The sequence below is a fragment of the Typha latifolia genome, chromosome 8 (assembly GCF_019914945.1).
Source record: "Typha latifolia isolate L0001 chromosome 8, TyphaL0001v2, whole genome shotgun sequence".
Taxonomy (NCBI): Eukaryota; Viridiplantae; Streptophyta; class Magnoliopsida; order Poales; family Typhaceae; genus Typha; species Typha latifolia.
The window spans coordinates 6,681,518-6,698,981 of NC_133093.1; the positions used below are offsets into that span (position 1 = coordinate 6,681,518).

Consider the following 17,464-nt stretch of genomic DNA (forward strand, 5'->3'; position numbering starts at 1 on the left):
CAAATATTCGAAGGTGTTTGTAACTACATGGTTTCTGTTCTGTGTTGGAGAAAATGAGATAGTGTGATTCAGACTTTAATAGCACTGAAAGAGGAAATGCCTTTTGAGGTTATATTTATAGACATCACTCACCAGTACTTTGTATCCTTGCACCTCTAGATTTGGAAATCATGCAATGATTGATGAAATTTTATTCATATTGATAGAACATATGTACACTTAACATCTCCAGTTACATATAATTTTACTACTATACTACATTTATAATAAGCTGCATATAGAGAAGGGCATAAGGCCACTACAGAAATAATAAAGGGAGGGAGGGAGGAAGGATTTGAGGAAATGGAGGAAATAAGTGATAAAAAGACGAGTCCTGGAAAACCTTTCCTGTAGCAATATTAATCCTTTTGATGATGAACAAAGTCACAAACTTCCATATACCAACTTTATTTCAAGATCACATCTTAAAATTTATAAGTCAAATTATTGAGGCATTAATTTCCAGGTTCCAACCTAGCCATCTAGCCTGCTGCATAAACCTTTACATGGCTTACTTCTGTATAGGCAATTATAAAATTTCCAGACATCTTTTGACCTCCATTCTGTATTTGGTGATTTTGTATAAATAGGGCCATGTCCCTCTCGACCATTTTATGCAACATATTTTTCACTAAATCTTCTTCTCTCTTTCAATCTTCTCTCAAAACCCAATCTAGGCTTAGGTAGATGACAATCTAGGCTCCTCTCACCGTGGAGGAGCCTAACCTCCTCTCTGTTGCTTACAAGAATGTCATCGGCGCTCGCTGCACCTCATGGCGCATCGTCTCCTCTATCGAGCAGAATGAGGAATCTCGCAGCAATAATGACCATGTGGCACAGTAAGAAGAAGAATGTGGTGTCTCTCTTCAGTATTGAGTTATGGTACTGTGCTATGTGTATGGTGGCTAAGGAGATTGTTTGGCTCCATAGCCTCCTTAGTGATTTGTGTGTTCCATTGCCCCTCCTAACTCTTCTTCATGTCAATAATGATAGTGCTAAAAAGCTCGCTGAAAATCCTATTTTTAATAAGAGGACGAAGCACATTGAAATCGATATGCACTACACTCGCCAAGAGTACCGAGCTGACATTATTTCTCAACACTAGGGAGGAAATTGCTGACTTCACGAAGTCTCTTCCTCTTCCATGTTTTGAGGTTCTAGTTAGCAAACTCTCGGTTTATAATCCATCTTGAGTTTGAGGGTGGGGGAGGGGGTTATTAGAGTTATTATGTTATATATATATTTTATTTATTTAAATATATAGTGACTTTGTACAAATTGGGCCATGTCCCTCTCTATGCATGCAATATATTTTTCACTAAATCTTCATCTCTCTTTCAACTTCTCTCCAAACCCAATCTTGGGTTAGGCTTTGTATTGTTTCAATTCACTTCTCTTCTCAATAAGGCCAACATTAGTACCTAGAATATTTGCAGTTTGTTTCTCAACAGCTGCAGTTTACGACTGAGACCTTGATATCCTGCTAAACATAAATATAACAAGGAAGCTGGATTAAAAGATCTATACACTGAAAGATGAAGCTCAAGATCCATCTCATGTAGTTGGGTGAATGAAAATAATACAAGAAAAGGTGATGGTGAAGGTGATGGATTGCAATGATATTGTGGGATAGGTCATAACTGGAAAAAAGGACCTAGGTTAAAAAGAAAGGAAGATGATTAGGAGTAACTGTGGTAGAGGATGTTTCTCAACTTGGTAAGATTCCTGTCATGACTAGATTTCCAATGAATATTCCTAATTTGTTTGATGCCAATTAAGTAAATGATATAAAGTCATGGATCATGAACCAGCACTGCTCTCACGCTTACTTATTATTTCAATGCCTTTTGAGACAAAGTTTGGAAGAACACATAGGATCTATTTATCTAGATGCTTACTCTGGTGGGATACTTAGTTCTTTCTAAAGTTACTTTGAACATTCAATATTTGTTTGCTCTAGAAAAATGTATTTTTTGTTAGATTTGAAATTATGGCCACTCTATGTAAGCAGTCCTGTTACTTTGTTAGAATTTGATACTTCATGAATATTTGGTACTACCATATCTTTTGATAAACTATCTTTTTACATAATTTTTGGTGCAGGAAAGGATCTCGATTTGGACATGACACTCTTGTTGATGGGATGCTTAAGGATGGTCTTTGGGATGCATATAATGACTTTGCAATGGGAATGTGTGCTGAATTATGTGCTGATAATCATTCCATAACAAAAGAAGAGCAGGTAATAAGAGAATAATGCATACTTTTTTTTAATTTCTAGTATAGTACCTTCTTAATGTTACATTTTCATATTAGACTGTTACTTATTGAACACTAGAAATCACCAAAAATTGTTGTTGTCAGGTATAAGTTTATTGTTTATATGTAAGTAAAACCAGGAAACTCAATTGTTCATTCTACTTGGATCAAATTTAAACAAATAACAGGGTGATATTTTTTAATTAGCATCAATTAGACATAGATTACACACTATTTCTTTACTGGTAGTACACTACCCCATAAAGTTTAATATAGTGTATCTTTTAGCATACTTATATTCACTTTGCTCAGTGATGCAACTACCATTATTGTGCTAAGATGCAAAGTTAGATGCAAATATTCACTTACGAGTTTCACTTTCTTTGATTGTGCTGTTGATGAGAAATAATTGGCAACATCTTATTGACCCTTCATATTAGTCCTCAATTAAATATGGGTATAAATTACCTAAACAGAAAAAGAAACTTGAATGTGCAGTAAAGTCCATAATCCCCATAGTGGCAGCCTTAAATCCGCCATGACGGTGTGGCAGTCTGCTATTTTTCATGGCCATAACAATAGTGGCACTGAAAAGGCAAGACTGACCTGGCACTCACTTTATACAACAATGGATACATGCCTCTTATTTAGAGAGTATGACTTTACTATAATTCCCGTAGGATTGGCGCTTGCTTTTCACAAGAATGAATATAGTCTATTATTAGATAATTAGTTTACTCAAAAACTTAAGTTATTACGTACTTGACCAATAAGGTATATCGTGCTTATATAATGTCCCACTCACGTGTGGTCCCTATGCACCACATGTAAATAGATGAAAGATAATATGATATGCTGCAATTCCACATTGCACTTCAATAGATCATAAAAAGTAGGGATAAATAGGGCTAGACTTGAACTCATGACCTCTGAACAGTAAGCTCTAATATTGTATTGAATAATTAGTTGACCGAAAAACATAAGATGCTAGGTAATAGACCGACAATACATATATATCATACCATTAAGAGCCTCTCTTACTTTGATAGTGTTACTCTGTTTCAATTTCTGCAGGACTCTTTTGCAATTCAAAGCAATAAGCGCGGAATAGCTGCTCGGGATAGTGGTGCCTTTACTTGGGAAATAACTCCGGTTAGATTCATTTTAGCAACTAGGAAAATGAAGTTATCTATTTTGGATGTCTTATTTATTTCCTTTGACGTGCTGCCATGCAGGTTGAAGTTTCTGCAGGTAGAGGAAAACCATCAACAATTATTGATAAGGACGAAAGTCTACAAAAAGTAAGTCCTTTGCAATACTAGAATACTAGACTTCATATCTTTTAATTGTAATATTTGTAATCGAGCACCATTTTGATAAGATTTTTTATCTACCTATATATATGTATATCGTATTATTTGTTTAAATATCTATTATCTAATAATAATTTAGTTAGTTTTAATTTTTATTCCTGGAAATCCTTGGCAGGTCTAGTAAAGCATGTTTAGTAGTAAGAGAATTATGGCTATAACGCTTAAGGAAATTTATCTGGATTTTCTTAGTTCTTTGCTAATTCTAGCAGGTTTCTCATAAGAGTGCATGTCTGGGAAAGCAGGATAGGTTTGGATGAATAATTGGCAATGTTCTGAAGATAATTGGGTAGGGGACATGGCTCAAGAGAAGCTACGGTATCCTGAAGTTAACGGATAGTATTAAGTTTTTGCATCCCCTTGAATTAAATAAGGGCAGATAATATCCAGAAGTTAACTTATGCTTTGAACTCTCACTAATAACAGGTTGTGAATACAAGTACCAAATTGTCCATCGTGTTACTTCCCTTATTATGTTGGGGAAAACAAAGTTCTTATAGGTGGTTATAGAGATATTCACTTTATCTTATACTGTCTAACAACTTAACAGCTAACATTAAATTTCTGAAGTAGTACATGACGAGTTCAGTTGATTGACATTTGACACCATTAGGGTTTGAGTATTGAGAGAATTCAATTATTTGCAATGATGTGCAAATAGTTGAACCAGAAATCGAATTAGATGTCAAATTGATCAATTTTAGGTTTAGGAAGTATCAATTCAGCAACATTTTCATCCAGATATACAAAACAGTGGAAATGAAGTAGTTCAAGATCACAGTATTCTAAGACAATTCTATTCCAATTATTTTCCAATAAATGAAAAGTCCATTTCAATAAAACAAAGTTTGACCGTACCTTCTCTAAAGGCCAGTAAGAAGGATCACAGATCCAGATCTGACTGAATTTAAACGATAGATAATGATAAAGACATAGAATCTGGACATCAAAAGAGGGTGATATCATAGAAATTATGGATCCTAGATTGCCATTACAATACAATGAAGCTGGTTGATGATATCATGGAAAGGTTCTATATTTGCTCCATCATCATGCTTCACTAATGTACCACTATGCTTAACTAGGATAAGGATGCATAGTTCAAAAATTGATAATAGTATGAATGAAGGAGGTAATAATGGTGTCAATTGAATAATGAGCTTAATTCTTGAATGGTACTTTTGCTAAAAGAAAACTTCAGTTAAGAGTTTATATTTTATGGTAGTGATTTTTTCGACCCATCACGTTTTTGAGAAAGTGTCACTTCAAGAGACGAGGTGGCGTTTGGATGTAAGTTAGCTTACTCTCATTTCTTAACCTTGAATGTGATACCTTAAACCATGGTTCACTGGATTAGCCGAACACGATCCCAATCCAGGCATAATCCGAACTCTCTTTCTCTCTTTCTCTCTTTCACACTCCTTCTCACTCTCTTACTCTCTTTCTTTCTTTCACTCCTTTCTTTTTTTCTCTCCTTAGTATATAACCATTGTTTCTCTTACGGAGAGATATAGTTCTGGCGAACTCCGACGAACTCCTGTAGATAATTTTTTAATTTATTTTTGTTTTTCTCTCAATTTTTTTTTTTCATTTCTTCTGGTCTCTCCCTTTTTCTTCTCTTTTCTTCTTCTTCTTCTTCTTCTTCTTCTTCTTCATTGCACCATGGTTTTTCTTTCTTTGGTTTGATTTTCTTCCACTCACTCTCTTTTTAATCTTTTTTTTTTCAATTTTTATTGCACCATAGTTTTTCTTTTTTTTAGTTTCTTATTTTTGGTAAACTTTTTCTAAATTTTTAGAAGTTTTTCTATATTTTTAAATAATATTTAGAATTTTACGTAATTAAAAAGTCCGATCCAATCTAGGTGACCGGTACGACTGATACGTATTGTTTTCTTGGAAGGTCAATCTTGATCCTAATCCTGATTTTTCAAACCTTGCCTTAAACGGATTTAGGAAAATTAGGTATTTAGTTGTAAATTAGGCTAGTGGTCATCATTATTTTTGATTTGACATAAAAATGTGGTCCTTAAACTAGAATAAGAAATGGTTTTAGCCTTTTAGGAGATATTTTATGTCAATTGAACAAAATATCTTTTATAGTGGATGAACGAATTGCACCTAAATAAAATTATTAAAAGTCTTGTGAAGAATGAGAGAGGAGAGGACTGAAATGACAGATGATTGAAGTAATGTTTATCAAGGGCAAAATGACATGGTTTGCAAAATTGGGCTACTCCCGAGTAGGATCATTCGATCAAGATTGGGATCGGCTATAACCGATCCTGATCCTGGCCTGAAACTAGTCTAATGACTGGTTTCAGTCCAGAATTAGTTTCGGTTGGATTAGTTGATTCGTCTAGGCTAGATTGGTTGAAACGAAATTGTTTTAAGATTTAGGTTGAATTTAAAGTGGATCTAATTTAGGAGATGTTAGTAATTGATATTCCCAACTGCCTTCTTTTCAAGTTTTTAGTTTTTATCTCTATCTCTCCTCCCACCCTCATACTTCTCCGAGCTTATCCAAAGGTCGATCCAATGAGCCCCTTTGGCTACTCCGCGCTTTGGGGAATGCGGGTGAGTTTTTTTCTCTTTTATTTATTTTTTCTCATTTTTCTTCTCTCTTTCTCGCCTACCCTTTATTGCTTAACAATAGTGAAGAAAAGAGATCATCTCACTTCTTTAGTAGTAATATACAAGTATAAAAATTTACCAAATTTAGTTCATAATTCATTATTTTTGAGTGAGTTTTTTCTTTAGTTTTTAGGTTTTGTATGTGACTATTTTTTATATTCTTATTTATTTATTTTTTAAATTTTAGAAATTTTTAATATTTAGAATTTTACGTAATTAATAAATAGTTCTATCTGATATGGGTGGTAGATACAATCAATACGGTTGATACGGCCAATACATATTGATTTTCTAGCAGCTGTCAGATACTGAGTTTCAGAACCTGGCAAATAATTATTTGACTTTGTTGTAAACTGGATTTCGGGAGAAGTAGGTTGATATGGACTGGTTTTAATTTAAACTGGTGTTTGATTACAAAACCAGGTTAGTGAAACACTAGCCTAGTTTAAGGAAAACCTTAATCCTAATCCAACTGGGTAATAAGAGTTTGGAAAAATCAGTAATCATTTGCGACACTTTCTTTAACTTATGCGGAATAATTTATTCTTAAATAATCATGATTTGTTTTTTCTTCTTGCTGTTAGAATATTGAAAAAAAACAACTATTCTCTAGGGTCTCATTTGGATCATTTAGGTTTGTTTTTAAACTAGTTTAGTGAACACTTAATTGGTTTTTTATCCAAATACTAGTTTAAGGTAAAATTAGTTTCCGACAACCTACTTAAAAACCATTTTGCTCTCCTCTTTCATCCAATTTTTTGTATTTACCAACAAAATTCAATAATCATTTTGCTTTTCAAAAGATATCACTTCAATAAATCAATTATTACTTCATTCTATCTCTTCTCTTTCTTCTCTCCTCTCATCCATCCATTATAAAAGGTATTTTGGTCATTTGACATAAAAATCACCTAAAATCACTATTTTTTCATTTCACATAAAGTATAATCATGACATCACTAGATCGATTTACAACCAAACACCTATTTTTCTCAATTTTCTTAAATAGGTTTAAGGTTACCTTTTTTAGGACTAAGAAATGAGAGTAACTTACCAGGTTTTGGAGTAAACTATATTGAAATGCCAATTAATAGCTTAAATTTTTATTAGCTTTTAGAGTAATTGGTGAGTTAACATAGTATTAGAGAGCATGAATCCCGTAAGCCTATATGTGTTTAAAATATACGACATCCACTCATTTTAGTCAAGTCCATGCATCGTTCTTTTCAAGGTTCCAAAAATCGGTATCGGGATCAAGATCGGCCGTTCGAAAAAATGATATGTATCGGCTGCCTGTATCGGATCGGACTATTTTAATTAAATAAAATTCTAAATATTATTTAAAATTTTTGAGAAATTTCTAAAAATTTAGAAAAAATTATAAGAAAATAAGAAATAATAATTACTCACATTTAAAGCCTAAAAAGTAAAAATCTTTCTTTCTCCCTCTCTTTTTTCTATCCCTCTAACTTTTAGTCTGAAGTATCCATTCTCTCCCATATTTTCTCTTTTTTTTATCTTTCCCCCTCTCTCTCTCTCCCTCACCCTCTTTTTTTTTTAATCTTTCCCTCTCTCTCTCTTTCTCTCTCTCTCTCTCTCCTTTTCTCTCTCCCTTACTCTCTCTTCTTCTTTCCCTCTCTCTCTAGCTGCTGCTGTCAGTAGCAGCTAACAGTTGCTTGCTGCTTAAATTTTTATAGTAGTTGGTAAGTCAATAGTATTAGGTTTAGCTTAAACTTTGAGTCAATTGGTCATCTAATATAGTACCGCTACTATTTTTTCTCAATGTATTGAAAGGCGGCCATGGGTGTAGGGTTACCCCACCGCCTAGCGCCTAGGCGGAAGGTGGTACCAAGGTGGTCTAGCATATTTAATATATAAAAAAAAAAGTATCATATATAATAAATAAGATAACTAAATTAGTAATAGAGTATATATAAAAATTTATGGTATATTACACCAAAATACTAAATAACATGATCCCAATTTAGAAGTCACAACCATAATAACAAGTTCACACCATAACAAATAACATGATCAAAATTATCATAATCATATAACAAGTTCACATCTATAACAAATAATATTATCAAAGATTCAAAATTATTACAACCATAACAAGAAGTTCACAACCATGATAAATTATATGATCAAAATTATCGAGTTCACAACCATAAAAACATAAATGCCTTCTTCTAATTTTCTTCACAATCTTGCGGAAGGGCTTCGTTTGCCAATAAATTATCATTGGAATTATCATCAAGCTCTAGCTTAACAACATTCTCATTAGCAATTCCCTCATCCAACTAGATTAGTTGCTTATCTAGAGAAATAAAAGGAATGCTACTAGTAGTAGCTTGAGTAGATCTAGTTCCATCCTTGAAGCCAAATACTCGTTAGCTCCTGATGCTTTTATCACCACCTCTGGAATTAGCCCTTCACCTGGACCTCTTGCTTTAGAGACTCATTATCTAACCAATCTCTTGCATTATTTGTTTCTTTTGATGTGACATAATCCTTCTCTTTTGCAGTCTTTCAATCCTTTGCTCTTACATTAAATTATACAAAAACGAAATCAATCAGCCTTTTCATTTCCAATCTATTTCTCTTTGAATGAATTTGAAATCAAAGACCAAATAAAAATGATAATAAAATTCATGAATTATAATTGATAGCTTCATCAATACAATGATACTTTACCCATCTAATGAGCATCAATTTCTTTTACATCCTGAAAAGCTACATGTTAAATTAAGGATCTTATCGCCATATTTTTTAGGTAGGGGGCACTGACTCTATATACACTCTACCAATAAGTCAAATAACCATTAAAGTTAGAAAGTAACTTACTAACTTGGTAACATACATAAGAGTAAAGAAATGTGGATATGAATGGGTTGATTATTTACCTTGATTGAATTCATCATTTATTATTTTCTTTTGTTAACCTTGTTAGTGGTCTCTCAAAATTCCCATTGGCTTCCTTATATGCCTTCATCTCAACATTTGAAATGTGGATTTTAATGGATAAATTTGAGCAAAAATTCTCAACACAACTAATAGTACCATCCATTTCCTTTAGTTTACTCTCCATTTAATGACAATCTCTATAGAAGTAATATGAATTTAAGTAATATGCAACAATGTGGAGGTGCGTGTCAAGCTTTCCATTTGTGTAGTAGTAAATAGCATCTAGGAAGGACTTGGAAGAAGTCTCATTGTTATTGAAAATATTATTTATTTTCTTTTTGGCTTTTTGACATCTTTCAACCCACCTTATATGAATTTCATCGATGAATTATTTTTGCTATCAACAACTCAAAGCAAGTTCACTAAGGGAGTGAATACTTTAACTGCTAATGACATTTGCTTTTAAAATTGGTAGTTGAGAATAGTAGAATAAATCCTCTTTCCTTTAGCAATTTTTGATCACTTATATGTTATAAATTTATCAAAAGTAAATATTAGTCTTAATTTTTCTTTTTTCTCCAAAAAATTCTATAATATAAGAAAAGAAGTAGCAAATCTTGTAATTTTGGATCTCACGATCTTTCTTTTCTATATAAACTGAAGCATCAAACTTAATATATTCTAATGTCCATAAGTGAAGACCATGACTTTCTTCTCACATTTAGTTGAATCTTTAATTCTTCATTCCTTGAATATCCTTTCCCATTTCCCAACATTAGATTTATACGGTGGGCGACACAAGATTTCCAGTATAGGGGTGGGGGGTTATGTTTCTTTAGCAACCATGGATTATAAAATTAGCTGCAATATTCAATATTATTGGTCACACACAACTTGGAGAACATTCTCCTCTCCCACTTCCTTGATATCATTAACAAAAATATTATGAATATAGTCACCTATATGTGTATCTTTGGAGCAATCAATAGAACATACGATGGCCGTGCCACAGGCACGGATCGTGCCGACCGATGGTTGCACGGCACGGCACGGCACGTGCCGTATAAGAGGAAGAAAAAAAAAAGAGAAACTCACCTTCGTCGTTGCTGACCGCCGCTCACCTGTCGTCGCCCGAGCGTGTCGGTGCCCTAGCCGGAGGGAGAGATGAGATCGAGAGAGAGAGAGAGAGAGAGAGAGAGAGAGAGAGAGAGAGAGAGAGAGAGAGAGAGAGAGAGATAGATAGATACACAGGCACGGCACGGCACTGCAAGTGCCGCGGCACTTGTCGGCCGTGCCGTAAGAGGAGAAGAAAAAAAACGAGAAACTCACCTTCGTCATCGCCGACCGCCGCTCACCTGCCGTCGCCGATTGCTGTCGTCTCTCGATCTCTCTCTCTCTCGATCTCATCTCTCCCTCGGGCTAGGGTACCGACGCGCACGGGCGATGGCGATCGGCAACGGCGATGGTGACGGCGATCGACAACGGGTAGCTTGACGGCGAGCAGCGGAACTATTAGGAGGGGTGTCGTGCGGCACCCATCGTGCTATGTGCCGGTACGCCGTCGGCACGGCCATCCATGGAACATAGAAAACTAATTCTCAACTGACAACTAACACATAAATTTATAATGTTCTTATTTAATCCATCCAAGCATTGGACAAAATTGAGCAGCTAGTTTTTTTCCATGCAACCCTATGATTTTCCAAATTATCATTTGTTTAGCCATTTACTACTTCAAAAGTGGCTCATGCAACTCATGCATAGATGCTGGCTTGTATCCTAGGTCATACTAACCATATTTGTTGACGACATTAAAGGGGATGCTACACTTGTAAATCCAATATGCTAGATAGTTGTTCACTCTATCTCTTCTTTTTCAAAATTATCCTTTATGTTTGTCTGTGCCATCTTTCCTTGCTTTCTTATTGCAAATTCAAGATTTATTGAAGTGAATTTATTTACAAAACCCTCTTCTTGGTCCTTTACTTCCAACATCTAAAATTTCTAAATCTTTCTACTCTCCAAATATGTTTACTTGTGCCTTGAGTGTTTGTGCCTCGCTTGATTTCTCCTCTTTTTTATTTTGATTCCCTTCTAGATATTTCTTTGATAACATTTTTTGGCCTCATCAATAGCTTTTGGACAAGGCGCAACATTATCTCTAACATGAGCAATATGTCAATATGCTTTTTAAATAGGGTTAAAAAAATTGGGATCAGATCGACCTTCCGAAAAAACGATACGTATTGGCTGGATCTGCTGTACTGGTCGCCTGGGTCGGATTTGATTTTTTAATTACATAAAATTTTAAATATTATGTAAAAATGTAGGAAAACTTTTAAAAATTTAGAAATTTTTTTACCAAAAATAAGAAAGTAAAGAAAGAAAAGCTATGGTGCAATAAAAATTGAAAAGAAGAAGAGCTTAGAAAGAGAGTGAATAAAAGAAAATCAAACAAAAGAAAGAAAAACCATGATGTAGTGAAGAAGAATAAAAGAAAGAAAAAGGGAGAGAGTAGAAGAAATGAAAAAAAGTGAGAGAGATATAAATAAATAAATAAATAAAATTATATACGGAGTTTGTTGGAGTTTGTCGGAGTTCGTTGGAGTTCACCGAGGCTAGATCTCTCTGTAAGAGAAACAATGATTATATGTAAGGAGAAAAAAAGAAAGAAAAAGTGAAAGAAAGAAAAAGGGTAAGCGAGAGAGTGAAAAGAAAGAGAGAGAGAGAGAGAGAGAGAGTTTGGATCAGGCCTAGATCGGGATCAGGTTCGGCTGATCCTGATCTGGTGAACCATGTTTTTAAATATAATAATTCCTCCATTGGTGACCTTCCCACAAAATCTACAATTTACTGAATTGACATCATTCTTATTTGGAAGATAACCATATTTCCACCTTGAATAATTGAGCCAGTAGGCACAAAATGTTCAAATGCCATTTACCCAGCCATAAATAGTGTTTGAGAGGACTTAGTGGCCATATCTAATTATTAATATATAAAATTGGGGCCAATGAGCAATTAATAAACTAATTAGCAATTAATTCACAAAATAATTAACAATTAATTCCTTTGAAAGTGAAGGAAAACAAAATTGGGTCCATTGGGCAATTGACAAAATAAACTACATTTCATTGGTTCCAAAATCTAATTAGCAATTAAGTCCGTTGACCTCTAGCATAAGCGCATAACAGATTAATATTAATTAACAAATAAATAAGCAAAATTTAAAGGACAGTGAAAAAAATTAGCATTAATAAATAACAGATTAACATGAATAAATTAATTTTCTAGACAGTGATCTCTTTCTTCTTTTGCATAACAGATTAACATTAATATTATGAGTACACTATATATTTTTTATGGATTAGGGGTACACTATAGATGACCTAATAGGGAGTTGACAGAACAATATCAAAATAATATTATGATTTTAGGGAAAAGATAAGAAACACAAATTCATTCTTAATAAACTAACCTAATATGTGTACAACTATATTACAACTCATCCAGATTCCATGGAATTTTGATTGCTAGTTTAGATTAAACTTTAAGGCACCTTATATAAACCCAGTTCTTCATGCTAGAATATTAGATAGTCTCTGTAAGCACAAAATATCTAGGAACTTGACTTAAATCATTCCTACTCTTCTACCCTACTTTGACCCATGTTATGATGAGTGAAAGTGGAGATAATAGTAAACTTTTCCAGGTAAGAATGAATATTGAAATTTCATCAGAAGGTGATCCTTTGTGTATTTCACTCTTCTTTAATCTTGATCCAGGTATAGCGTGAAATTTGATACCTATAACTCTAAAGCATCTCATTAGTAGTATCATATATAAAATTTTCCTTGGTTTGTCATCTTGTATTCTATAGGTCATGCTTTCTGTTTGTCTAATAATCCTTTTGTCTGGATAGTTTGATCCTGCAAAGCTTAGGAAGCTCCGACCAAGCTTTAAGGATAATGGTGGTACTGTTACAGCTGGAAATGCCTCTAGTATAAGGTATCTGTAACCATGTTCAATTATATTTTCTGTACACTTAGTAGGAAGGCCTTATTTCTGTGCATTGTCTAAATTGTACCACAGTACTGCTAGAAGTTCTAACATGCTAATTGGTATTTATACTTTAATTGTCTGTAATAAGTGTCATATGGTATATCTTGTAGCATATTACTCAATTCCTCTTCGCTCAAATTTGTTATTCAGTTATTCATCTTTGCCTTCATCTGTGGTCTTATAAATCTTCTATTATTTGTCTACAATACTTCTCTTTAGCAAAGTAACAAGGAACAACTTAAAATTGATATTGTTATACTGGAAAGAGTAGACTATAACATGCATAAGGTTCTTATGTGATATCTTTTCCAATTATATTTAGAACTCTCCTTCATTCTCTGAGAAGGACCCATGGCTTACTAATTTTTCATGAATCATGGATATCTAAACTATTTTGCAGGCCTCGTTTGGGCCCATTACCTACTGTTTGCCCTTTTCTTATTTAATTGGCCTCATAACATAAAGGTGTTGGCTATATTGCAAGTGGGAAACTTATTGTCATGCACTCATGCTTTCTTAAGGATAATGTGTTGTTCCTTGTGTATTTATAATATGGCTTATATGAAACTTAAATCTGAGAGACTATTGGTATTTCAAACTTAGCTTATTAGGTCTATTGGTATTTCAAACTAAGGATAATGTGTTGTTCTGTTACTTAGACACCCAACTGTCTTGACCTATTGTGCAATATTTAAAAGCTTTGGTTATATTATATTTTAAATCTCCTTTTATGATCCCAAAAACTGGTTATTAGGATTTGGAAGCACGTGCAATCTCTTCATCACTTGTTAATATTCTTTTGCGCATGGCTGCCTTTAAATCATCACACAACGTCAATTAGTTTTTATTAAGGTTCTAAGTATCGGAATTAGGATCTAAATCAGCCGTCTGAAAAAAAAATGATATGTATTGGCGGTATCGGCCATCCCTATATTTTAAAATAATTTTTAAAATACAGAAAAATTCTAAAAGTTTTAGAAAAAATAATAATAAGAAATAAGTATAAATTATTCATATATGAAATCTAAAAAATAAAAAGAAAAATACAATTGTCTAAATCTCAATCTCTCTCTCCGTCTCACACAAATAACAAACTTTTTCTAACTCTCTCCCACTAACTCTCCCACTAACTCTCCCAGCCATCTCATCTCTAATCTCAATCTCACTCATTTAATAAAAAAATCTGATCTCCCTCAAAATCTCTTCCTCTCCCTCTCCCTTTCCCTCTCCGACTCTTCCTCTCTCTCGCACTCTCACTCTTCCTCTCTCTCCTAAGCTAATTCTTCCCCAACATATTCAGCCTCTTTTAATATTCGACAAACTCCTCCGACGTAGATCTGGCTCCGTTGACCTTAGATATATAATTTTTTCCTTTATTCTCTCTCTCTCTCTGATGAGCTCCCTACCCTCTCTTTCTTTCTCTCACTCTCTTCTCTCTCTTTCTCCATTTCTCTCTCCCGTTTCGGTTCGTCTCGGCCGAAACAATTGAAATTTGTTCGATTTGGTTTAGGTATCGGTCGATTTGGCCGATTTGGCCGATACCCCCCCCAATTGGCTGACTCGGATCGGCTGGGAACCATGGTTTTTGTAATGCTTATTTTCTTTCACCATATCTTGTGATTTTATGTTGTTATCTCTTTCTTCGCCGTTATATCCTCTAATACTGATTGAATAAATGTATTACCTTTGTCTTCTCATCATTTATTCTTCCTCATAGGAGTCTGTTAAAAAATCAGCAAACTTTTGGTGGATTTTTTGGTATGAGCAACTGGTTCTTTCAGCTTCTGCTTCATCTCTATTTAATTCTTTTCTTTTTATATGTCTAATGTGTGTTTTTCATTTGCATTCTTTCATAATGAAGTATAGCTAATTCTATATGAAATTGTGTGAAATTCCCTTGTTCATGTCACAAAGAGAGATATATAGCAAGACCATATTGTGTAAGCCATAAGAATTAATTTTTGTCTCTATCAAAATAAGGATAAGACACATTCTCCCTCCCTAGACGTTCATTTGCTCTAGCCTTATGCTACAGTGAGCATAATAAGATATATGGTTAATTACAACCACACCCCCTGAACTATATATGGTTTTTACGAGAATCCCATAAACTTTTTTAGTTTACAACGTTCTCCCTAAACTTTGAATCTAAGTGAAAAGGCAAGTGGTAGTGACAGAATACACCTAATGACTATTATACCCCTAATTAATATATCACAATATTATTAATGAAAAATAAATAAATAAAATTAGCAAATTACATAGTTACAATTAAATAACTTAACCTCTCTTCTCTCTCCACTCGTCTTCTACCTTGTGTTCATCGACTTTTGGAGGTGCTGAGGTTTCAAGATCTCTCCCCTCATCTTCATTCTTCCCTCCTTCTAATCTCTCCCCCTTCCTCCTTCCATCCCTTCTATTATCTCCCTCCCCGACGACGTTACTGCCATTGCCCCCACGGGCGAGGGTGCCAGTATTTAGGCTCGCATCGTTCATGGGTTTGATTTTATTGGCTGCTTGAACTTTTGAATCTCAAGAGCCATTAGATGCCATTAACCTAGCTTTTATCTCTATTTGTGATCTCTAAATTGTGTTTTTGGCTTTTGATCTCAACTTGGTTGTGCCAACAATTTTTATAGATCCTTGGAATGGTTTGGTTGTCGATTTGGTTTTTGCTGTACTGTTGATATCTGGAAAAAAGGTACATAGGTGATCCATTTTCCCATTATTTGATTGATTTAGTTTTCATAAGGTGAGGAATATAGAGATGGATATGAATGCAAAAGATAAATGTGGATTGGAGAAGAATGGTGATGATCTGAACTACCCTGGTTCACATGTCTCGACCAACTGGCAATTTGGCAATCCGTTGATCAGTTTGGTGCCAATTGATCCTTCAACTTCCATCTGCCAAGGAAGCTAGATGGCTTCCTTGGATTCCTTTCCTAATGGCCTCTTGAACCCAAGTCCATCCCACTACCCAGTTAATTCTTCCTTCATCGAGCATGCTGCAAGGATTCTTGCTTCAATAGCAGCTAGTTTGGTGGCATGCCAAATGCTTCGAAGGATTTCTCGTGTCAGAAAAGTGAAAAGAATCCAACTGAAATTTGTGAAGACACCTGCTTGCCTAATGATATTGGATTAGGCAGCAAGACCCCTGAGGTGGTAAACATATGGACAGCCATGAATAGCACGAGCCTGAATATCGACGCCTTCACCCTTGGGGGCAGCGGGCCTCGTCGTGTAGCTCGCTGGCGGGCAAGGGCAAGCCGTGGGCAGTAGCGTTGTCGGGGAGGGAGAGAATAGAAGGGAGAGATGGAGAAAGAGCTGGAGAAGGGAGAGAATAAAAGAGAGAAGAATGAAGATGAGGGTATATTCATCTATTATTGTTGGAGCAAAATAAAATTAAGTTCTCTTCCCTCCAACAAGGGCATCTAGGTCATTTGCAGCTGATGTACTCTGATATGATTGCCATGTACGTTTGACTTGCTTAATTTTTTTGACGGTACATTAACAAAAGAGTGACATTGAAATTTTTCTAAAATTTATTAGGGGCATTGTAAGCTAAAAGTGTTTAGAGGTTCCCCGTGAAAATCAAGTATAGTTCAGGGGGTGTAGACGTATTTAACCCTGATTTACTTGAATGCCATCTAGTTTCTCTATGGGAAGTTACCACTAAGATTGGCACTTCTAATGGGTGAGTATTTTCTACTTTCTAGCATGGTTCCCAAAATTGGTTGATCTTGATTTGGACCAAAACTAGTCTAGTATCTAGGATCGATCGAAACGGGACCCGAAACCAGTCTAGTATCAGCCAGTGTTAGCTGTATTGGTTGGATCGACTAATCAGTCTCGGCCGATCGGTCGAAACTCTACCAAAACTAAATTGTTTTAAGATTCAATTCAAAATTAAAATATATCTAACCTATAATTTAAAATTGTCGTCCTCAGTTTCATTTTTTTCAAAATTTTAGTTTTTACCCTCTATCTCTAACATGCTCTTCTCCCACCTCTTACATCGAGCTGATCCGGTAGTCGATTTGGTGAGCTCCTCCAACTACTCTACACTCTGGTGAACTTTGATGAGTTTTTTTTTTTTCTTATTTCTTGCTCACTCTTTAACTTTTCTTTTTTTATTGCTATAAAATAACAGTGAAGAGAAATCTCTCTCTTCACTGTATTCTGCAGTATAAGTT

General features: G+C 34.6%; 1 protein-coding gene across 4 annotated transcripts in view; it reads left to right on the top strand.

Annotated features, from left to right (window-relative positions):
- Positions 1 to 17,464, top strand: part of LOC140793636 (acetyl-CoA acetyltransferase 2-like) — a 36,961-nt gene that overhangs the window by 6,931 nt on the left and 12,566 nt on the right. For all 4 annotated transcript variants that reach the window (XM_073145244.1, XM_073145242.1, XM_073145245.1 and 1 more), the window contains exons 6-9: positions 2,143 to 2,281; positions 3,373 to 3,450; positions 3,534 to 3,599; positions 13,129 to 13,214. In XM_073145244.1, coding sequence (XP_073001345.1) covers positions 2,143 to 2,281; positions 3,373 to 3,450; positions 3,534 to 3,599; positions 13,129 to 13,214 — 369 coding nt within the window. The remainder of the gene's footprint in view (positions 1 to 2,142; positions 2,282 to 3,372; positions 3,451 to 3,533; positions 3,600 to 13,128; positions 13,215 to 17,464) is intronic.